At 49.2% G+C, this 20,204-nt stretch overlaps 6 protein-coding genes and 2 non-coding genes across 12 annotated transcripts; 4 read left to right on the forward strand and 4 right to left on the reverse strand.

Moving 5' to 3' along the window:
- Positions 1–3,586: 3,586 nt before the first annotated feature.
- On the forward strand, positions 3,587–8,788 carry LOC126305002 (glucosamine 6-phosphate N-acetyltransferase-like). Of its 3 annotated transcripts, XR_007553286.1 has the most exons (11): positions 4,415–4,585; positions 4,687–4,983; positions 5,083–5,240; positions 5,335–5,560; positions 5,665–7,198; positions 7,301–7,655; positions 7,906–7,996; positions 8,059–8,108; positions 8,195–8,338; positions 8,403–8,464; positions 8,546–8,761. XR_007553286.1 is itself a non-coding variant. In XM_049991987.1 (5 exons), the coding sequence occupies exons 1-5, from the start codon at positions 7,963–7,965 to the stop codon at positions 8,700–8,702; spliced, it is 447 nt and encodes a 148-aa protein (XP_049847944.1). In that variant the 5' UTR covers positions 7,815–7,962; the 3' UTR covers positions 8,703–8,788. The 3 variants fall into 3 exon arrangements, 1 of the variants encoding a protein (XP_049847944.1); XR_007553285.1 differs by lacking the exon at positions 8,059–8,108 and having other exon boundaries at positions 3,587–4,585; positions 4,687–5,240; XM_049991987.1 differs by lacking the exons at positions 4,415–4,585; positions 4,687–4,983; positions 5,083–5,240; ... (1 more) ...; positions 5,665–7,198; positions 7,301–7,655 and having other exon boundaries at positions 7,815–7,996; positions 8,546–8,788.
- A 137-nt stretch (positions 8,789–8,925) lies between these two features.
- On the reverse strand, positions 8,926–8,998 carry Trnak-uuu (transfer RNA lysine (anticodon UUU)). Its single transcript has one exon. It is a non-coding gene; the product is annotated as a tRNA-Lys (tRNA).
- A 67-nt stretch (positions 8,999–9,065) lies between these two features.
- Trnak-uuu (transfer RNA lysine (anticodon UUU)) lies at positions 9,066–9,138 on the reverse strand. The gene has a single exon. It is a non-coding gene; the product is annotated as a tRNA-Lys (tRNA).
- A 1,540-nt stretch (positions 9,139–10,678) lies between these two features.
- Positions 10,679–12,259, forward strand: LOC126305008 (probable mitochondrial 2-oxodicarboxylate carrier). The gene is made up of 6 exons (XM_049991993.1): positions 10,679–10,732; positions 10,969–11,068; positions 11,129–11,240; positions 11,314–11,386; positions 11,533–11,938; positions 12,003–12,259. Exons 2-6 carry the CDS (start codon positions 10,978–10,980, stop codon positions 12,215–12,217), a joined length of 897 nt encoding a protein of 298 aa, XP_049847950.1. The 5' UTR covers positions 10,679–10,732; positions 10,969–10,977; the 3' UTR covers positions 12,218–12,259.
- Positions 12,260–12,457: 198 nt separating this feature from the next.
- Positions 12,458–13,848, forward strand: LOC126305007 (arpin-like). Of its 2 annotated transcripts, XR_007553287.1 has the most exons (3): positions 12,458–12,572; positions 12,631–13,315; positions 13,388–13,474. XR_007553287.1 is itself a non-coding variant. In XM_049991992.1 (2 exons), exons 1-2 carry the CDS (start codon positions 13,165–13,167, stop codon positions 13,846–13,848), a joined length of 612 nt encoding a protein of 203 aa, XP_049847949.1. The 2 variants fall into 2 exon arrangements, 1 of the variants encoding a protein (XP_049847949.1); XM_049991992.1 differs by lacking the exon at positions 12,458–12,572 and having other exon boundaries at positions 13,165–13,315; positions 13,388–13,848.
- A 107-nt stretch (positions 13,849–13,955) lies between these two features.
- LOC126305006 (uncharacterized) lies at positions 13,956–14,626 on the forward strand. The gene is made up of 3 exons (XM_049991991.1): positions 13,956–14,210; positions 14,266–14,328; positions 14,404–14,626. Exons 1-3 carry the CDS (start codon positions 13,993–13,995, stop codon positions 14,624–14,626), a joined length of 504 nt encoding a protein of 167 aa, XP_049847948.1. The 5' UTR covers positions 13,956–13,992.
- Positions 14,627–14,776: 150 nt separating this feature from the next.
- Positions 14,777–15,721, reverse strand: LOC126305004 (uncharacterized). The gene is made up of 4 exons (XM_049991990.1): positions 15,598–15,721; positions 15,272–15,472; positions 15,099–15,205; positions 14,777–15,026 (listed from the first exon to the last, which is right to left on the reverse strand). Exons 1-4 carry the CDS (start codon positions 15,703–15,705, stop codon positions 14,777–14,779), a joined length of 666 nt encoding a protein of 221 aa, XP_049847947.1. The 5' UTR covers positions 15,706–15,721.
- Positions 15,722–15,820: 99 nt separating this feature from the next.
- On the reverse strand, positions 15,821–18,781 carry LOC126305003 (DDB1- and CUL4-associated factor 6-like). 2 transcript variants are annotated; one of them, XM_049991988.1, is made up of 4 exons: positions 18,473–18,781; positions 18,264–18,365; positions 18,011–18,193; positions 15,821–17,912 (listed from the first exon to the last, which is right to left on the reverse strand). In XM_049991988.1, the coding sequence occupies exon 4, from the start codon at positions 17,591–17,593 to the stop codon at positions 15,938–15,940; it is 1,656 nt and encodes a 551-aa protein (XP_049847945.1). In that variant the 5' UTR covers positions 17,594–17,912; positions 18,011–18,193; positions 18,264–18,365; positions 18,473–18,781; the 3' UTR covers positions 15,821–15,937. The 2 variants fall into 2 exon arrangements, with proteins under 2 accessions (XP_049847945.1, XP_049847946.1); XM_049991989.1 differs by having other exon boundaries at positions 18,442–18,703.
- Between the last annotated feature and the right edge of the window lie 1,423 nt (positions 18,782–20,204).

Consider the following 20,204-nt stretch of genomic DNA (forward strand, 5'->3'; position numbering starts at 1 on the left):
AAACTCATAACGCGTTTTGCTACTCCGCGATTACCGCATTTCAACACATTTTCTCCCTTTTCCTTCTCAATTCCACGCCCCCTTCTAACCCTTCCATCCCCCATACACCCCGCCTAACTCTCCACCCCACCCCCCTCCCCACCTCTCAGACCCTCGCACCCTCACCTCCCTATTCCATCGCCGCCTCCGCGCCTCTCTCTCCACCGATCATCCCCCTTCCAACACACGACCGCTTTCCCAACTTTTTGTCACCCCCCCTTTCCTCCCTCAAAACCTCACACGACCCCCCTCACCGCCTCCTCCCTCTGTCTCCTCTCGCCTCGCCTCCAAACGGAAAACCCAATCCGCCAACCTTCTCGCGCGCACCTCTAACTTTTTTTTCTCTGCACGATTCAATCTTCCCTCCCCTGCACTCCTCGCCAAAAACCGCCCCCGCAACTCACCAACCGGGCCCCGCAACCACCACTACCTCCCCTTCACATGCTGACTCGAAAGAGAACCAGACCATGTCCGTCCCCTAGCGCCACACAGAACGACGACCCAGCTGAAGCCACTCAAACGCCACCCCCCAAACTTCAACCCACCCCCACCTCCTGCCACTCCAAAGACTCCCCACCCCCTTCTCATAAACTCTCTCCCTATGAAAGGGCGAAAATCTCCATTCAGCGTGCCATCAACGACACCTGTCACCGCATCAACAACAAAAACGTCATCACCGCGCTGAGTCGACACATAGACCCAACCCCCCCCTCACCCTCTCCCGGCCCGGTTTCGTACACCGAAGAACTCAAATCAATGACCTACGCCTTCGTCGACGCAACGCCGAGCCAACCTTTCCTCGAAGCACTCGAACTAAAAATGACACGGTTTTTGGCGCAGTGGTTCGACAAGCTAGCCCACGCCGTCCAGCCGGCTCCTGATCTAGACGCCCCCGACAAAGCAAAACCCTCCAGAGGCGAAAAAGACGCCAGCCCATCCAACACCAACCTAAACCGCGAAGCCAGCAAACTGAGCACCTCGAAGCCCAATTGTGTAGGCCAAGACGTCGAAAATCAACTCACCCCACACCATCCGCACCAAGAAACTGCATCAGCAGAGGACGCTCCACAACAAAAGAAACTGCGGGAATCGAGTAAAACCTGCTCTCGAGTAACCTATGACCACCTGGCTGAGGCATTGATGCCAAACGTTTACTTGGTTAGGCAAATGGAATATCTAATTCCAAGGCTCCGACAAGGGAGCGAATACGACATACTGGACCAAAGTCAAGTGAAAGACGATTGGCAGAGCAAGGAAGTGATTTCCTCCATCCACCAAATATTGTACAGTCAAGACACGGACGGAGGAGGCCACATGTGGCATCCCTCCGCCGAATTGGAGGCAAAAATGGCAACGCTCGATGCATATCGCTCTCTATCCGACATCTCCTCTGAGAGAGATGACTTCAAAAGCAATAGACGAATGCGAGCAGAAAATATGAGCGTCGAAGAGTACAAGACTTGGCAGTCAGCGTGTCGCATATCGTTCGCAAAGCCAAAAAAAAAAAAGAAATTTGTTCAGTGGATTCAACGTGAAACAAATTGGAACATGGATAAATATCGCTTAGACAGAAATAGCTTAGACGTTATAAACTATATTTTGTATTGGGTTGCACAAAAACTCATTGTCAAGGCATACCGTACACAAGGGTCGAAAAAGGGCGACATTATGTCAGAAATATCGCTCACTGAAGTTGATCAAGACGATACGCGGCAAACCGTAGCCGTCGATCAGTAGCCATCCTAAACATAAAGAGTGATGAACAAGCACAAAGGCCCCTTTCCCTGTAAACGAACAAAAGCTAACGTGTACAATTCAATTCACTGAAAAATGCCTATGTCTCCATGTTTCCCCGACTAGGACGCCCTTTTTTTTATTCCTTATGTTGCGAGATACTTGAGCCATTTGAACCGCTCTCGTCATCGTAATGACAGACATCAACCGCGATCTAATCACTGAATATCATTATGGCTAAAAAAACCAAAGAATCAGGCGCAAACCAAATTTCCTTGTCAAAAACTGAAACCTAAAGATTCTCGTACCGCTGCTGTCTCTGACTACGTACGAATCCATCATAGGTCAGTACTCGGCCGTTCATCCGAACTAAATTCGCTACACTTCGGATTACAGTTCCTCTGTGACTCGTGCGCGTAATCTAATCTCCTACAATTTTCTCTTGAATTGAAAAACGTACAAAACAGATCTCGCCAACCTCGTTGACGGCTATAATTCCACCTGTATACACTCTTACTCCATCGAATAAAATGAATTAAACCCCACTAGATTTTTGTATTTCGCGCCTGCTAAAAAGAAAGCACAAATTTGCAGTTAGCCGCTTAAAAATTCAGCGCCGTGGCGTTGAGCGCCAATCTGCGAAACAGATTGGACGAAATCATTACACCTCGTGCCCTCTGTTGACTTGGTCCACCACTTTACATACATCTAGCAATAGTGTCTCATACCTATCGATACATTCGAACACGTCCGTTCAACAACATTTGTAACTCCAATGCACAAATACTTGTATCGACTAAGTGATCTATGTCGATTTTTTTTGTACACATCTCTTTCTGTTGCATACAGAGAAATGTACCCTGTTGATTATACCAGAGACGACATACTTATTGAAACCCTTTATCATGCGTGCGGAATGAATGCCTGTCTACCTGGTGTTCATCAGTTTGAACTATAAAAATGTTTCAATGTTCAGAAACAGCTTTAAAGAGGCTCTAGCGGCAAAAGGCCTAAAATAGGGCTTGGCAAAGTCCATGATATTAACTGTGTGGATCTTCAACCTATTTATTGCCACTAAAATCTGAGCGACATAGTGCACATACCGCCAAACACAAATATTGTTGGTATGATATGTTTTATCTGCTGAAATCCGTCCTCATGTTCCTAGCTTGGCTCCATTTATCATTTGTTCTGTACTCCTGCTAGATCTGTGGCCTTATTAATAAAAACCCCTCACCGCCTCAGCTAAACTACATACTTGCACCCTCTGCTCTTTATCGCTATAGTTTGGCTCTCCCCCTTAAAAAACCTCAGGCTTAGTCCTCTCCACCGCAGACATGACACAACCAGACGCCTAGCGCATCAAAAAATATCCCTTCATTCTCTCACATCATTTTTTCATATGCACAACACCTGGTCCGAATAGCCGACAAAAGTCCTATCGCAGCCATCGCAGAACTCATCCTCCATGGCACTGCGCTCATTCTGGATGGTTCTAGGCCGTACCAAAGTTTCAGCTATATAGAAAATGCATACAATAACGGCTCGTATCCCCTGCCAAAAAGAAGAAAACCGTTGTAAACTCATGACACCAAATGCAAGTAACCGTAAACTTGCCACTCGTGACAAGCTGAAGCTCTACAAATTCCATCTAACTCCCTTTGTACATACCAAAAAGAATATACAGAGATGGCAAACTTTTCTGATACAAGCCAATATCATCGTCATATATTTTTGTTCATTTATTTTGATTCTAAAATATATGACCCCATGTCTGCGCCATTTCACATGTTCCACGGCCAGTGAACATTCACTCATTTTTTCAACTAAACTCATAGACCTCTTTTAACACCTAAACCAAGTAAACCCTCAAAATCTGCACTCAGTGTATTCCATGCCTCGTAGAACAAATTGCCTCAAACAGTCTATCATCACTTGACACCATGGAAGACCGAGTTCGAGACGACTGTACATCTAAATGTTGAAAATAATGATGTCGAAAAATCCACAGACACCAATCTGACAGGCAATAAAAAGTGACAAACTCATCGAATCACATTCAATTCTTCGGTGCTAAAAGAACAGATCAAATAGGCGTTCATTCCGGTTCATCCATGCGTTCAAACGTTATTTGTCCTCCCTCCTAACTGGGATCTTTTTTGTTTCGAGCCTTTCAGATCCGAGCTCATGCAGCAAAGAGTACACATATTGTCCCATGAGTCTGTATGCCAATCCAATAGTACAGCGTAGACAGTATAAAAATTACGTCGGTACAATTCGGTATCCTTTGTACAAGCCTGCCTCTTCAACTTCAAACGCTACCAAACGAAAAAAAACCTTTTCACGTCTCTGTTTCTAGACGTCTGTGAAGCTAGACGAATTTGCGTACAATGGTTGCACGTTTTGGCCGTCCAAGTTACGAGACTAATTCGTCAGGGTGCACCGCCGAGTCCTTACACGTCTCAGAGATGGATATTTTTGCGATGTCCACAATTTGACATGGCATTCTTAGTATAGAAGGATAGAGTACTTTCTAGCTGATTGCAACGTGAACAGAAATGGGAAGATAACAAAAAATTTTCTGCTCTATAAATGATGTTACATATGTTGTCATGGCTTTTTGACAACTTGCTAATTACTGTTTTTTACTCTGACCAGAGATATAGCAGAGGTATAGCAATATTTTTAATCCATTTTCAGCGCATCTGAAGCTCTCTCCTGGTACAGAAACTTAGAGAAGCTCTGATTATGTGAAAACAGGAAGAGACAACTGACCGATTTGATATGCTTCAACTTACACGCAGTTAACGCAGTATGTACAGAAACTTTTGATCAGAGAACGTTTGGCTTGAGCTTTATTTATTTTCAGAACGCGCACACCAGCGACAAAAAAACTAAGGGTCTTCCTTGTAGTGCCTACTTAGACACCAACAACACCATCAGCACATTCGGCATCTAAAAACAAGTTACACTGGTTTGAACTTTGAATTGGCCAATTTATGCATTCCCCTTGTAGAACTTGATCTTCGAGCAGCCTTTTATTCCTCCTGATGAATTTAGCTCTTCATTTTTGACCTCTCTCTAGACGCGCTCTAAAATTGAATATATCCAGACGCTTTATCCTATGCAAAACGGTCTCCTCATTGCGTCACATAATCGTATGGTCAATCAGCAATAGACTCTCATTTCGAGTTCACTCCCCGAATTCTGGTATGCAGGTTTGAACCTATTCAAGACAAAAGGTCACGAATATTTCTATTCAAAAAAAGATTGACCAAAAATCACCACCGATTGAAAATTCTAAATCAGAGTTTTCAGCTCAGATAAGCAGATTAAAGAACAGAATACAAGCCTGGCAATGTATGCCGTAACGCAGACAGTCTAGCTGCGAATAGAATTCGAAGGCGAATATGAATTTACACTATTTTCTTGAAATTTTAGATAAACGGTTACGCGAAACCGAGTAGGTGTGTACCCTCTTTTGATTAGTTTTCTGAGAATTTCGGAGCTGTCTTATGACAAAGAATTAGAAGCTGACCAAAAAAGTTTACTTTTCATTAGTTGTCCTCATACTTGATTTTCACGTAATTCCTTTCCATTTCATTTTACACTATTTCCAACTGAGAAGAGATTGCGAACTGCAGTTGTTCAGGTGTCTCACTAGTATTTTAAAGATAGCCTCTACCTACCCTTAGACACCAATCAAAAAGTGAACATCTCGCTTGTTTGAACAAGGTTGAAACAGATTTAACAGCAGCCTACAACAGTTTTACTGGACTTCTAGTCGGTACGTTAAATTTGTTGATTTATGACATTGTCGGTCTGAATAAAGCGTTATTTATCCTGTTTTACAGGACCATTATCTGAAATTAACCTCTATTACGGTACCAGTACCGAGAGCACCAGGAGCCAGCGTAAAATAAAAAATTGTTTGCTACGAATTAATTATGGAAGTTAATTCTGTGTTAGTTAATAGTGATTTTATTAGCTCGGACTACACCTCCAATATAATGAATCATCTATCGCCGTTGTCGAACATAAAACAGCAAAACGACGACGCTACCAAATACAGATATGATAGAATGTATAATTTTAGAGGGGATGGTGCAATTATGGTTCCAAATTATGGACAAGTTATATACGAAGAAAACGGCACCAATCCTGGATACAAACCGAGCTGCGAAAATATGAACCTATGTCAAGAAAACATGCAGCACTCAATCCAGCATCAGGTGAATGTGAATTCCAATATGAATTGTGCATGTTTTTTGAACCCAATGCTTGATCCACGTATGGTCGTTAACGATACAGATGGTGTACCCCAAGTCGATATAGATACGTATAGTGACTCCAATACTTCGAATTTTGGAGGCAGCATGCAGCAGAATCCAGGCGACAGGTATTCGTTAAGTACCGACAACGACATCATACAAAAAGGGAATATTACGCAAAAAAATCAAGTTCTAAATTCCAATTATTTGATTTATTCTATAGCGTCTGAAGCCGACCTCAATGATAGCACCTGCAGGACAAACAGTGGTCTAGATCTGGGGGACAACTGCAATGCCAATGTTCCAGAAATGGGCGGAGATGTTGCCGATTCCGGAGGTGGCATCCTTAGTACTCGAAATAATTTTACCGGCACTGATAATAACGGTAACAGTATAGGCAATAGTTCCAACAATATTTTAGGAGGTGACATGAAGGCGATAAACGGAATGGTACTCAAAAGCAAAAACCTGAATACGCCAGATGCGGAAGGCTATAATAGCATGATCAAGGGAGGTTTCGTAAATCCAATGATTGAAGGTAACATGGCTATGGCAAAGAGTGACATGCACAATGGTCATTTGATCCATTTAAATGGGAACGTTTATCATGAGATCAACCAACAACATCAGGATTCAGAAATGAAGTCTAATAGTGACAGCGTTATGGTAGGATATGATGACATGCTTTACATGGATCATGAGGAAAAAAATAATTGTCACATTCACTCTGAAAATAAAAGTTTGTCAATTCCTCCGTGCATTCATACAAGAATTCGGCCAGAATTCCACGAAATAGGAGACAAAGCTATTGAACTGATTGTAGGTCCAGCTAAACATCAGGTCAAAGAATTTAACATTTTACCTCTCAATGTTTTGCGTATTTCATACAATGCAAAAAATTCGGACTACATCATTGTGAAATTGATTTGTGACAAGCAAATCAGGAGGCATGACCCCACGTGCATATTTTTAGCTGGTGTCTCTGCAAAATATAGCGTATCTGAAACTGGAGAGAGCATTTTACCCAATATGAAAATTAGCAAGGATATGCTTCAAGGAAGAACCAAGGGTTTCAAGTTTTACCTGAGTTACACACTTATTATGGATGGTAGAGAAGCAATGACTATTAGAAGTGAGCCTTTCCAAATATGGTCGTACGTGCTCGTGTTTTCTGAAAAAAGTATATCCTTATTGATACCCCGTTGTGTTGCCTGGTACATTTGTGTTTACGTACAATGGCTAATATGTTTTTTCAGAAATGTCAATCAGTTAGGGTTTCCAAGAAAACAGCGCGAGCGGCATATACAAGAGCGAAAAGATACAAATAGGAAGAAACGTAAGATGTCGTCTTGACTGGGACCCTACAAGTATGGCTTTTGACACCGATAGATAAGCATGGCATCGCGCAGATAAAACTGCTGTTTAAAGTTTGTGTATTATATGCATGTTAGTGTATTTTTTGATCCAATAGACATGCGACAAGCTCAGACGTCGTCTCGACGGGCCACGTTTTTTACATTTTTTTCTTGTTGACAAGACGGAAGTAGATAGGAGACATAAGTCATGACGGATCGCATCTGTAAGAGGGTTTAAATTGTCGGGTGAGGGATTGTACGAATTCTATCAAAATTTATGAATCTTCTTTGTTGAGTAGAGAGGAGGTGTGCGTATTTAATGAAATAGAGTTTGAAGAAGGAATGATTGCCGTGATCGTGTGTGTATATGTGGTGCATTATTTGTCAGAGTATTTTTGGTCTTTGGTTCATTTCAAGATGGTCAGTTAGGGCGTGCAGACGACATTTACGAGAGCATCCGTATAGCAGCTGGAGCAGAAGTTAACTGTGTTTTTTGTTGTTGGCAGACTGACTTGTTTGACTGTGAATGGATTGATGGCTCGGTGTTAGAAGACGGGTTAGAGATGAGGCCGTTAAGGCGCGGTGATTTTGATAGAGGTATGAGTTAGTTGACAGATGGCTTGGTTATATGTGGAGTTTGAAGTTTAATGCTGTTGTAGGTTATTGCCAGCTTCTAGAGCAGTTGACGACGGTGGGGCAATTGAGTAAGGTAGAAGATAAGATTGCGCGTAGACGTGTGTGGCTTAGAGATGCAGCTATTGAGTGCAGTTGCCCGCTGACATTTGTTACAAATAGAATGCGTTTGAGTCTAGATTTGAAGAGTTGAGGATGGCCGAGGGAATGTATTACATTGTTGTGATAGAGGATAGACGGCATTCTAGAGTGGTGGCGACGGCTACGTTGGTGGTTGAAAAGAAATTTATTCATGAGGCAGGAAAGGTATGATTTGGTTTACAGAAGGGGAACAGAGCGGGAAGTACTGACGAGTGTGCATGTTGCCTAGGTAGGACATATAGAAGATGTTGTGGTTGACAGTCAATATCGTAACAGAGGCTTAGCCAGGGCGTATGTATTTTTTGTGTAGTGATAGGGTAGGGGGAGGATATTGATTTAGTTGTTTTTGGTGGATCCGCGACAAATGTGCAGGTTGGTGAGCTGTCTGTATGAGATAAGCAAGAGATCAGGGTGCTACAAGGTGGTCTTGTATTGCAAGGAGGATAACGTTCATGTTTATCAGAGATTAGGATTTGAGGTAGGTCTGATTCACATGGAAAAGAGAGACAAGGGGGCAGGAAACAAGTGAGGTTGGGGGCGTGCGCTCTGATGAGTGTCAAGATGCATAAAAAACAGTGCCTTCTGGGAAGCTGGAATTCCTGACTGCGCAATTGAGGGGCATTTCTTTCTATTGGAAATTAAGGTTTGAGGTGGTCGGATGTATAAGGGGGAGCGCGTGAAGGCGAAGGATGAGTAGGGTTGGGGACGCGGGTTCTTCTGGTGAGTGTTAAAAAATGCAAAAAAAAAAATAACGCCTTCTGGGGGGCTCGAACCCCCGACCACACGATTAAAAGTCGTGCGCTCTACCGTCTGAGCTAAGAAGGCGAGTATATAAGGATATGGAGGAAATGGCTCTTGTGATGAATGTTAAAAGACATTCAAAAAAAAATAACGCCTTCTGGGGGGCTCGAACCCCCGACCACACGATTAAAAGTCGTGCGCTCTACCGTCTGAGCTAAGAAGGCGGATATATAAGGAGACAGAGGAAATGAGTGACCTGTAGATGTGGGTGGAGACAGGAAAAAAGAGATGCGAGCGGTACACACAGATTTATTGAATATAGGAAGAGGTGGAGTGTGTATGCAGATATGTATACGTTATTGTGTATGTACATTGAGATTATGACCAGTTGATTTGAAGGTACGGCTGCCAGGCGCCGTCGTCCAGAGGGTGAAGCGATCTGACCAGCACATCTGGGTATTGGGAGAAGACGGATTTCCAATTTTTCATGGTTTCGGTGGGGTATGGTCCGTAGATTTCGGTGGATTGGGAGCTCCACTTGTATTCCCACATTTTCTGGCTGTGGTCGGGTGGGGAGTGAAGCTGGCGGAGTTGCACCGGGGTCATTTGGTATATGGCCGACACGCCTTGATGGAGGAGGTAGTCCGCGAGGAGGACGCAGTCGTTGAATTTCGAAGAAGGTTGATTTAGAGGGATGGGGTTGCTTGAATGCGTATGGGGCGATTCGATGCTTTCTAAGGAACCAACGCGGGATTTTTTGTGGGGTGGAGGCTTTTCACCTTCCTGGTCTTCGTAGACGTACGGAGGAGGCTTTCTTTTGTTGGTTGCAGTTTTGGACTGTGTATTGGATTTTGATGAGTGTTGGCAGAGTCTTTTGATGCACTGAAGAACGGTTTCGTCTTCTCGCTCATTCATTATTTCTAGGAGTTTAGATAGGGCAATTTCTTTAGAGTCTATGGTTGTTTGATCGACGACCAGGCTGCCTGGTGAACTGGTTGTGTCTTTTTGTACGGAAGAGACGTGGTCGCCCATTTCATCGATAGATTGTATCCACGGATCGGATTGCTGATCCTCGTCAGATGAATCTCCGGACTCTTCGTCGCTGCTGTCTACGTCAGTGAAAGAGGCCATCCCACGTTTTCCTCTCTGTCCGCGCCAATGATTTCTTTTTGACATGCCAGGCTTCGGGGGCTCTATCAACCTAGATCTGCTTTCTTCTCTGTCTCCTCGGCGTCTTATTGCGCCATATCGGTCGATCAATCCGGCTTTGATATCTTCTTTCATCGACAAGGGGACGAGTTTCACTCCGCTTTCTTCTTCGTTCTCTATCCTTTTATGCGATGAAGTGTCGTCGAACGTCTCTGCCTCCGCCAGGCGTAGCAAGTCGTTCACTTGTCGATCAGGAGCAGAGGAGTCAGGCACGGAACCAATGCTAGAGAAAAAAGACTCGTTGAGATCAAAATCGTCTACTAGACCAGAAATTTGCCTTCCAGCTGACTCGAGTCTCAGCCTGGACCGAATTCGGCGCGCCTCCTTGGCAGAGTGAATGCCATCTCCCATTGGTGCGGGCGTAGATAGGAATGTCTAAACAAGCTGTGGCATTTGCCAAAAAAAAAAAAGTTCTGAGTGTGTTCATCTAGCTTTTGGTCCTCCCGATTCCTGCACAATACGCGCTTGAGGACAAGAGAGTGGCGGTCATATCACACGCGCCGTACTCGTGGCTAGTTAACCGAAAAAAAATTTTTTTAGTGCTGGTTGAATTTCAGTCTTTGACAAACCACCAAAACTGCCGTTCGAGCTCCCTCTATAGAGTACACTGTACGTCACATCGGTCTGACTCGCCGCGCCCTGTGCAAGGTGCGCAAAATCGGAGGTGAGATGCACGGGGGCCTACTGCTCGACCTTCAATGGGCGAGTTGAACGCACACATCAGCACTTTCTCCTTATGCACTCGCGGAGGACAAAAAAAAGGTGGTTTGATTGTGTGCGTGTGCGTGTACATATCTGACGCATTCGTTGCCCTTCCCACTCTTTGGCGCATGTCCCGCGTGTAGAGTTGCAGAATGTCGCAGAATCAGGTTCCGCTGAAGATGTCGACGCATCATCAGCTCACGTTCGCGGAGAACATGGTAGCCGGCGGACTAGCGGGCGTGGGTACGTGGCGAACGGATTTGAAGAAAATTCGGCGAAATTTCCTGACGTGTTTTTTTTCAGCGGAGTGTTTGGTCATGTATCCGCTGGATGTGGTCAAGACAGTACAGCAGCTGAAGGTGGGGAGGGGCGAAGGGACCGCCAACTTGCTGCTGAATTTGATCAGGAACGAGAAGTGCGTATAGGGGCCGGGGGCTCGAGATGCGAGAGAGGGTCGAAACTGATGGGTTGTGTTTGTGCGTGCGAAGATGGAGAGTATATCGAGGCATAGCGGCGCCGTTGTGCATGGAGGCGCCAAAGAGGGCAATCAAATTTTCTGCGGTACGTGCGGGGGCGTCATGCCGGTGCGTACAGGAGGCGTGAAAAAGGGCGTACAGATTTTTTTCGTATGACATTATAAGATCGGTATTTTAAGCTCGAAGAAGGCAGGAATTGAGAGTCGTCGTTAACCGCATTTTTTTTTGAAGAACGCCGTTTACAAGGGAATGCTCGCCGACTCGAATGGCAGGCTTCACCAAGTGAGTGCGGCCACGGCGGGGTGTCTCGCTGGCGTCACTGAGTCTTTGATCGTGGTTCCTTTTGAGCTGGTGAAGATTCGTATGCAGGACAGAACGAGCGTATCGAGATACACCAATACGATCGATGCAGTTTACAAAATTGCGAAAAGCGAGGGTGCTCTGACCTTTTACAAAGGTCTAGAAAGCACCATGTGGAGAAACGGCGTATGGAATGCCACCTATTTTGGCCTGATTCACTTCATCAACCATCACCATCCTCCTCCTAAAAAGAAAAACGATTGGATGTTGTCCCTTCGTAATTTTTGCATTGGGTGTTTTGGGGGCACCGTCGCAGTCACCTTTAACACGCCATTCGGTACGTCTCTGCAGGAGCGAAGAAAAGCGTTGTGCTGAGCTGGTCGCTGATTTTCCTTTTTCAGACGTTGTAAAAAGCCGGTTTCAAAACAGCTCAGGAGCCATTCCTTGGACGTGGGTATCATTGATACACTTGTCTAAAACGGAGGGATTGCGCTCTCTGTGGAAGGGGTATGTGCCCAAAGTCCTTCGTCTTGGCCCCGGAGGGGGGATTCTCTTGTTGGTCCAACAGACAATTGCGAACGCGTTTATTTCTAAAAAACATGCTCAGCATTCGTGACGGTTACAAAAAACATGATTGACACAATAGCGAGGAAAAAAATGTTTTTTTTTTGAGGGTTAATTTTTTTAGAGCGTCTTTTTCGGACGCGGCTCGTCGAGGAGGAGTGTCATTCACGGCTCGAGGCGTGCTCTCTAGCCACGACGCGGTTTATTGGACGGTCAGCAATAACGGGGCGCGCAGAGAAGTGGTACCGCGAAAAAAAAAAAAAGAAAAACCAAAATTTGCAGCGATTCGAAAATATTTGGTTGAATTTACGCCAAATAAACACATCGCACCGTTTGGGTTGCACACCTCGATGTCGCAATCGGAGACGGACAGGGCGTTCGAAGAAGGACCGAATTGTCAAGAAGAGGTAAACGTTTCTGTTTTTTTCGTGAAACTCCTTTTACGGTCTCTAACGATGAGCACAGGGAGATTCGGACAGTAGAGCTTCAGCGGATGGCTTCGCATCATCCGAATGCGGTGTTTCCGTGGAGGGAGAGCCTTGGCACCTGGCAGAAGCTGAGAAATCTCCGTCTGTGGACGAGAGCGATAGATGGAAATTCGAAGATATAAACGATTTTTCTCAAGAAAATACGCATTTACTTCAGAATCCTCCAGGTCCGTCAGTACTTGCTATTCCGGTTCACCAAAGAAATGGCGATTCGATTAGAGAGCACGAACATCCCAACGAGCACTCGTCTTCTCGCGCCTACGAACAAGCCCCGCCAATTTGCGTCGTTCCTTCAGTTTGGCATAGCTTCTCTCTGCAAAGATTGGCACTAATCCTCGATGTGCTGCTGACTTTTTTGGTTTTGATGCTCGGACTGTTATTGATCAGGAGGTTCTCCCTGATCCTCGACGACTGAATGAAAAGTTAGGATGCGGTGATTGCAGATTTTTTTTTTAATAATTTTTTTTTTCAATCGGCGAGGCAAAAGAGCAGTTTTGTCGACGCTAGTATCATGCTTAGAATCGCGTCGACGTCGAGTTACGTTGAAGAATTTAGGGAAGATAATTACACAGAAGGTGGGGATGGCATATTGGTTTTGGGAACCATCCGGACCCAGCGGTTTCACATCATGACCTCGAAAATCGATATTCATCGATATTTGGGTACGTTCGTTGCTTTTGACGACGCCAAGCTGCGCTTTTTTTTTCGGAAGTGCTGATGAAGTGGTTTTTAAGTGTTCCTGGTGGAGGTGGCGGCCGCTCACAGACGCGTTGTCAACAAGTATGGTAATGAAGAAATCATCACAGATATGATGGAGGATGCCCCCACCAAATTGTCAGAGTCTGAGCTGTGCGCTTTGCTCGGCAGACAGTCGAACCAAGTGATTCCACCCGATTTATGCGCTGAAGATCTTCTGCCACTGACCCATCCCACCGTTCCCCATTCCTTCGCCTTCTTTGTGGACCCGGACATGGTCAAAAACTCCCCTCTCCGAGATGGAGAAAAGATCATCCTTCGCACGAAGGGAAATTCCGTTTTCGTGGCGAAAGTCTCTCGATGCGACATGTTCCACTTCGAGGGCATGGAAAATCAGAACCTTCTCGCTCAAATCGCGAAGTCGACAGATGAATACATGAAGGGCCATGTAGACACGTCGTCCAATCAGCAGGGCGCGGATGATAGCGAATGGGATTGACGGTTGCGCGTCGTTGCGCACGCAGGGCAACAAAATAAATTCCAGTGCCTCTCGTATAAAAAGTGATCGCCGTCGAAAAAAAAATAAATTATATATATACCCGTACGCCTTTTTCTCTCTAATCCATTCCTTCCGCCCCTAAAAATGAGCGACTTACTTTCTATGGTCCTCGTCTTTTCGGTGGTCTGGATTTCTAGACTCGTAACGTGGACAGAAAGACGCATCATGACGGTGCAAGTTTGCTTCGGCATCCTCCAGGTCGCTATCGTGTCCGTGCTTCTATACATCTATTACCTCATTCGCAAGAGGGCCGACTCGAAGATGATAAAGGCGCGAATCCATCAACATGGCCCTACACAAAGGTACATGAAGATTCCCTCAATTTCGTTCGTTTGAATCGTACTGATAGCAAGGTAGCACGGAGCTCATATCGGTCATGGAATATGATTTGATGACATGGAACACGCTGTTCTTCAAGGGGTGCGTCCACCGCTTTTTTTTTTTTTTTGAATTCGGAAATACTCATTGTACAACACGTCGCGCGCACCAAAACAGCACGCTGATTCAGATCGCGGCTATTGGGTTCATCAGCTACAAGTTCAACACGGCCGTTCCGCTGCTCACACAGGGGCTCATGTCGGTGAGCCGCCTGTGGGCGAACCCTCTGTTCAAGTCCCACATCTTGAAGAGGGCTGTCCAGCGCCCGTTCCCGGAGCCGTCGAGTCCGTGGTCGATCGCTAACATGGTGGCGCCGGCCAGAAGGGAAACGCCGCAGTGAGGGACGAGACGGGACTCGCGAAAGAGCGCCCCTGCGATTGAGCTTGCAACGCCACGTTTGGCACATTAGAAAAATCGTACACACTTTTGATACACATAACATGCACATATGGCATATACAATGGTATAGGTTTTTTTTTTTTTTCTTGTGCTAATATGGACAGAAGCCTTTTCCTCGTCCGCGAATGCCCCTCATTTGTCCCCTGCCCCGGCCCCTGAAGTAGTAGGGGGGATATCCGTAGGCGCCATACCCGCCCCGGTGGGCGTGTCTCGTCTTGGAGAGGCCCGGGATGTTCGTTCTCTTCGCACTGACCTTCAGTGCTCGGCCCTTCAGTATGCTGTCGTTCAGGTTCAGCGCCCGAGCGACGGAGGATTTGTCCGCGAATTCTACATACGCAAAGCTTTTTCCAACGTTCATCAGACAGAGCTCCTAAAACGAAAAAGAAAGGACTCCCCATGCACCGAGCGCGTACCCCTTAGGCTGGTTCGTGTATTTATCATACAAAATGGTGATGCGAAGAATTTCACCGCACGACTCGAAGTGCCCTCTTAGTTCGGACGCCTCTACGCTGTAGTCGACCTTGAAAAAAAAAGCTGTAAAAAGCTGTGAAAGGCGCGCGGCTGCAAAAATCGTGTTAACACATACACATCCAACATGCACAGATCTGGAGTCAGCTTCTTCGCTGTTCAGCTTTCTCGACGCGCTTTGAAGCTCTTTTTGCAATTCTTGCATTTTCTTTGTCTCCTCCTCTAACTTTCTCTTGTGCTCTTCTAAAGCCTTACTCTTTTTTTTCTCTTGGTCCAGGACCTTTCTGAGGGCCTGGAGCTCGGGATCCTCTTCCACCACCTTTTGTTCGTGAACACCGCATGTATCAATCAAACGAAAAACGCCTCTCTCTCTCACGTCGGCACGGCAAAAAAAAAAAAATGCAACGAACGCTCATCGGCAGAATACACAAAACGCGCGCTTACCTCCGCTGCTTGCTCATCGGCCGCGCTCTCGGCCAGGCTGTCATAGTAATCCTCTCCCACCGGCTTCTCAGCGCCGGCGGACTCCCCTTCTTGAAAGGCGTCGGCCATCTCTCTGCAAACAAGACGGCGCAGAGAGTCGGAATGCGAACCAAAAAGCGTTGTACCGAAAATCTGTCTCCCGCCGATTTTCGAAAAAAAAAAAAAAAACAGAGAAGCGCGCGCTGTGAAACGCACCGTGCGAAACAAACGAACGCATCGCGGAACGCATTGACTGATATCGCGGGTGCGTATATGTACACAACGCACGCCCAACGTGCGCGCTGCGGCGCGCCGCTCCTTATCACTGGATGATGCAGCCGAGGGCGGGCGCGTCGAGAATCACGACGGACTCCGGGCCGTCCGCCGACCCGAGCACGACGCCCGGACGCCGCGCGCCGCGGTCTCGGGTTGGGTCCGCCGAGGTGTCCGACGTCCGCAGGGGCGCGGAGGCCTCGTCGATGCTCAGCACCACCCTGGAGAAGGTGCTGACGGAGGTCGCGTTTTCCACGAAGAAGCTGTTCATCGTGGCCCTCAGGAAGTTACGCTCTAGACGGGACACCCTCGAGGTGGGCGGCCCGATGGGCGTCCAGAACGAGATTTCTCCGTTCGAGCTCGAGGCGAGTTGAAGGGAGCAGGGATGGGGGACGACTAGTCCCACGTCTTTCCTCTCGGTCAGCACTTGGACGATTTTCATCGACGACAGGCTCCAGATGTAGATTCCGCCGTCGTCGGAGCCCGAGACGACGTATTCTCGACAGCCGTGACGTGCCCCGCCAAAAAAAAAAACTTGAAGGTTCTTCGTGGCGAGATTGATGTGGCCGGTCATCACGCCCAGCATCCGGCGGTCCGCCAGTCGAATGTCTTCCATCGAGATCAGATTCCAGCATTGGTACCCGTACAGCGCGCGGTTCCACCGAGAGCGGGCCGCGCCGGCGCGAGGGGGGAACAGCAACACGCTGCTCCTCTGGAGGAACGACAGCAGCCCGTTCGAAGTCGAGGACTCGCTGCCGGAGGGGGACCCAGGCGCGCCGGCGGGGAGCCCGGCGGGCGGGCCCTGAAGTAGGTCGTCGGGCGAGTCGGAAGAATAAAACGACGACTCAGAAAAATTTCCTAGCGACGGACCCGAACCGTCGTCCTCTCCGTCCAGAGACAAGTCCCACCTATCCGCGCCGGAGGGCGTCGACTCCTCCCCTCGGAACAGAGAGCCCTCGTCGCCCATCTCCGGAGAGTCCGGCGCGTCGCGAGACGACGAGGCGCGAGACGCGACGCGAGACGCCGTGCGACTGCTCTCCGAAGACGCGCCCTCTTCAGAAGAGGTGTCCGACACGGTGATGGACGGCGCTTCGGCCATCAATGAGGACGTTGAGGACAAAAACGTCGCTCGGAGCCTGGCTCGCTGGTCGTCGTCTTCTTCGCGAGTCAAGACCTCTTCTGAACACGCCGCCGCCACCAACACGTCCTGGCGGTGTCGGCGGCGCCGACGGTGGCGGTAATCGACGTCGTCCTGCGCCGCGTCGACGCCACCCCTTCCTCTCCTTCCTGAGTCGAGCTCCGCCGACCTCCCATCCCCCTCGTCTCGAGCCGGGCACCTCCGCCTCTTCGCCCTGCACTCGCCTTCCGGCGCGGCGGTGCCCAGACCTCTCTTGAACGCCTCCGCCGCGTCGATGATGAAAATCCGGTCGCCCGAGTAGGACGCGGCTATCCGACTGCCGTCGTAACTCCATGCAAGTCCCGTCACCTGCGCCATGCTCCACCAACCCCCCCTGCCCGTCCACTCCCCAGGAAGCCAAGCGTGCACCAACGGCAGCCCCAGGCGGGGCTCCTCCGAACTCTGCGGCATCCTCATGTCGTACAGGCGAACCAAGCGATCGCTCCCCCCTATCACGAAATAGTAAGACTCGCTGGGGTGCACCGCCAACGCGTAGACCTCGACCCTCGTCGACATCGCCCCAAACATGACGTTCAAAAAAAAAACGACGCGACCGGCTCTCTCTCCGGTGCAAGCTTACTATCGCGTTGCCGCACTCCTGACCGTACCCACCGCACATGTGCGCCTCCCTCATGTCATACCGCCTCACCGTGCCGTCGTCCCCCGCGGACAACAGCACGTCCCCCCCCTATCGTCGCCAAACTCCTCACCGACCCCCCCGTGACACGAAAACTGCCTCAGCGGCAACGCGTCCCTAGACCCAGAGTGGTACACGCACACCCTCTGATTCAAGCCACCGCTCACCACCACCTTCTCCTGCGCTCCCCTCTCCTCCAAAAAATCGACGCTGCCCTCGCAGCTCAGTGGTCAACACCTCTTTCTCCCGCACACACCCGCACACACACATACAACACACGGAGCGCGCACACATCCACACACACATACCACAGTATCGGCACCCCTCCCCCCCGCGTTCCAACTCCTCACCAAGCTCTCTCTCTTGCTCCTTCTCGCGTCCCACAGCCTCACCACGCCCCCCCTTGTCTCCAGACGCCAGGTACTCTCCCGTCCCGTCGTACCTCAGCGCGTATATCGGGCTCCTCGGCTCCTCGCACCCCCCCCCTAGCTCTGCTCGCACAACGCCCTCGTCAGCACACGACTCCCCCCTCTCTCCGCCGCACCCCTCTCCCTCACGCACCTAGCGCCCTGTCCACCTTCAGCCGCGACAGCAGGCTGTCGCTGAACACGCTCTGTATCGCGGGGTTCCCCCACGCGTCGTTCCCTCCACATCCACCGCGCTCTGCACACACCCCCCCCCGCAAACTCGCACCCTCAGCCCCTCGTCTCGAAAAAAAAATACACGCGCACGCACGCACCGACGCCAGAACGACCCCCTCTCCCACCTACCTCGAATCCGCCTCCAGTTGCAGAGGATGTTCCCAGACCACGAGCTCATGTCGCACCACTCCTAGCGGCCGGCGGTCGAGCCCTCGCGCCCCGAACCCAGCAACCCTTCTCCGCTTCTACCTACCCCGCGCACACGCGACAGGGCAACTACTACGCCACCTGCGACCTCTTCGATCGCGCACGATCGTCCAAACTAACTCCTTCTCAGGTCAAATACGCGCGCACCTTCCACGCGTGTCGCGCAAGTTATATATCTCATTGACGCCTGACGTCAAAAAATTTTAACAAAAAAAAAATCGCTACACACTTCGCTCGCGCCAACCTCTCCAAAGCATCTTGTAGGGATTCATGATCCCGTTCGGGTCAAACGCGTCCTTCAAACCCTCCATCACCTCCACCGACACTCCAGACCGCCCGTACCCCAGGTACCAGACTCTTTGCCAGCCCTATCCCGTGCTCTGCGCTCACGCTACCCCCGCACGCCGACGTGTACTCGTAAATAAACGGCTCCAGCGCCTCCATCGTCTCCGCGCGGTATCCGCCCTCAAACGCGTTCAGGTGCAGGTTCCCGTCGCCAAAGTGCCCGTATCCCACCACCTTCACGTCAATGCCGCGAGACAAAAGACGCTCTCGCACGAGCTCCACCGGACGGTAAAACTTGTCAATTGGCAACGAAATGTCATACTTGTACACCTTGTTTCTCCTCGCCAACGACTCCGGGATGCTCTCTCTGATGAACCACAACTCCTCCAGCTGCGACTCGCTCTGCGCCATCACCCCCGTCCAAGATCACCCCGTCCTCCACCATCTTCTCCAAAAAACAACCCACCTTCTCCCTGTCGTGCGACTCCTCCGACCCCCGCGTCTCTATCAACACGTAAAACGGCCCCCGACTCGATAGCGGCCACCTAATCCGCCCCCCGTGCGCCGACAACGTCGACTCCACCGACAAACCGTCCATGAACTCGAACGCCGACATAATCTCGCCCAAACACCTCTTCGACTGCAAAAACAACTCCTTCGCCCGCTCAAAACACTCTAACGCCAAAAATACCGCGTTCACGCTCCTATACAACGGCGGGCACAACACCGTCATCGCCGTAATCACGCCCAACACACCTTCAGAACCAATAAACAATTGCTTCAAATTCAACCCCGTGTTGTTCTTCCTCATTTTGTTCATCTCCGACATCACCCTCCCATCCGGCAACACCACCTCCAACCCCAACACGTTCCCCTGCAACGACCCATACCTCAACAGGCGAATCCCGCCCGCGTTTCGTCGCCACGTTCCCCCCCACCTGACAGCTCCCCTTCGCCCCCAAATCCACCGGAAACACGTGCTCCACCGAACTCAAGTACTCGTTCACTCTCTGCAGCACCGCCCCCCGCCTCCACGCTCAAAACGCCCGTCACGGGCTCAAAGTCCAAAATCCGGTTCATCCGAGACATCGACAACAACACCTCGTCATGCACCGGCACGCCTCCCCCCCACCAACCCCGTGTTCCCCCCCTGAGGCACCACCGCGAGACGCCTCCTGTTCGCGTACTCTAGAATCCGAGACACCTGCTCCGTCGTCTCCGGCCGCAACGCGACCCTCGAACTACCCCTGTACCTCCCCATCCAATCCTCGTTCATAGCGGACAGCGCCAGCTCGTCCGTCACCACACCCCTATCGCCCAAAACCGACCTGAAATACCCCACGTCCTCCTGCCTCAACTAAACCCCTCT

Source organism: Schistocerca gregaria, unplaced genomic scaffold (genome assembly GCF_023897955.1).
Source record: "Schistocerca gregaria isolate iqSchGreg1 unplaced genomic scaffold, iqSchGreg1.2 ptg000215l, whole genome shotgun sequence".
Lineage (NCBI taxonomy): Eukaryota > Metazoa > Arthropoda > Insecta > Orthoptera > Acrididae > Schistocerca > Schistocerca gregaria.

What these genes read in the sequence shown, in the direction of transcription:
- LOC126305006 (XM_049991991.1), top strand. Translation starts at nt 13,993, where the DNA reads ATGAGCGACTTACTTTCTATGGTCCTCGTCTTTTCGGTGGTCTGGATT. An exon ending in CAACATGGCCCTACACAAAG is followed by an intron (nt 14,211 to 14,265) that starts GTACATGAAGAT and finishes ATAGCAAGGTAG; the next exon opens with CACGGAGCTCATATCGGTCA. An exon ending in AACACGCTGTTCTTCAAGGG is followed by an intron (nt 14,329 to 14,403) that starts GTGCGTCCACCG and finishes GCACCAAAACAG; the next exon opens with CACGCTGATTCAGATCGCGG.
- LOC126305002 (XM_049991987.1), top strand. Translation starts at nt 7,963, where the DNA reads ATGAGGCCGTTAAGGCGCGGTGATTTTGATAGAG. An exon ending in GCGCGGTGATTTTGATAGAG is followed by an intron (nt 7,997 to 8,058) that starts GTATGAGTTAGT and finishes ATGCTGTTGTAG; the next exon opens with GTTATTGCCAGCTTCTAGAG. An exon ending in TTATTCATGAGGCAGGAAAG is followed by an intron (nt 8,339 to 8,402) that starts GTATGATTTGGT and finishes CATGTTGCCTAG; the next exon opens with GTAGGACATATAGAAGATGT.
- LOC126305004 (XM_049991990.1), bottom strand. Translation starts at nt 15,705, where the DNA reads ATGGCCGACGCCTTTCAAGAAGGGGAGTCCGCCGGCGCTGAGAAGCCG. An exon ending in CCGATGAGCAAGCAGCGGAG is followed by an intron (nt 15,473 to 15,597) that starts GTAAGCGCGCGT and finishes CACGAACAAAAG; the next exon opens with GTGGTGGAAGAGGATCCCGA. An exon ending in TACACGAACCAGCCTAAGGG is followed by an intron (nt 15,027 to 15,098) that starts GTACGCGCTCGG and finishes CGTTGGAAAAAG; the next exon opens with CTTTGCGTATGTAGAATTCG.
- LOC126305007 (XM_049991992.1), top strand. Translation starts at nt 13,165, where the DNA reads ATGCTTAGAATCGCGTCGACGTCGAGTTACGTTGAAGAATTTAGGGAA. An exon ending in CGATATTCATCGATATTTGG is followed by an intron (nt 13,316 to 13,387) that starts GTACGTTCGTTG and finishes GTGGTTTTTAAG; the next exon opens with TGTTCCTGGTGGAGGTGGCG.
- LOC126305008 (XM_049991993.1), top strand. Translation starts at nt 10,978, where the DNA reads ATGTCGCAGAATCAGGTTCCGCTGAAGATGTCGACGCATCATCAGCTC. An exon ending in GGGCAATCAAATTTTCTGCG is followed by an intron (nt 11,387 to 11,532) that starts GTACGTGCGGGG and finishes TTTTTTTTGAAG; the next exon opens with AACGCCGTTTACAAGGGAAT. An exon ending in CACCTTTAACACGCCATTCG is followed by an intron (nt 11,939 to 12,002) that starts GTACGTCTCTGC and finishes TTCCTTTTTCAG; the next exon opens with ACGTTGTAAAAAGCCGGTTT.
- LOC126305003 (XM_049991988.1), bottom strand. Translation starts at nt 17,593, where the DNA reads ATGTTTGGGGCGATGTCGACGAGGGTCGAGGTCTACGCGTTGGCGGTG.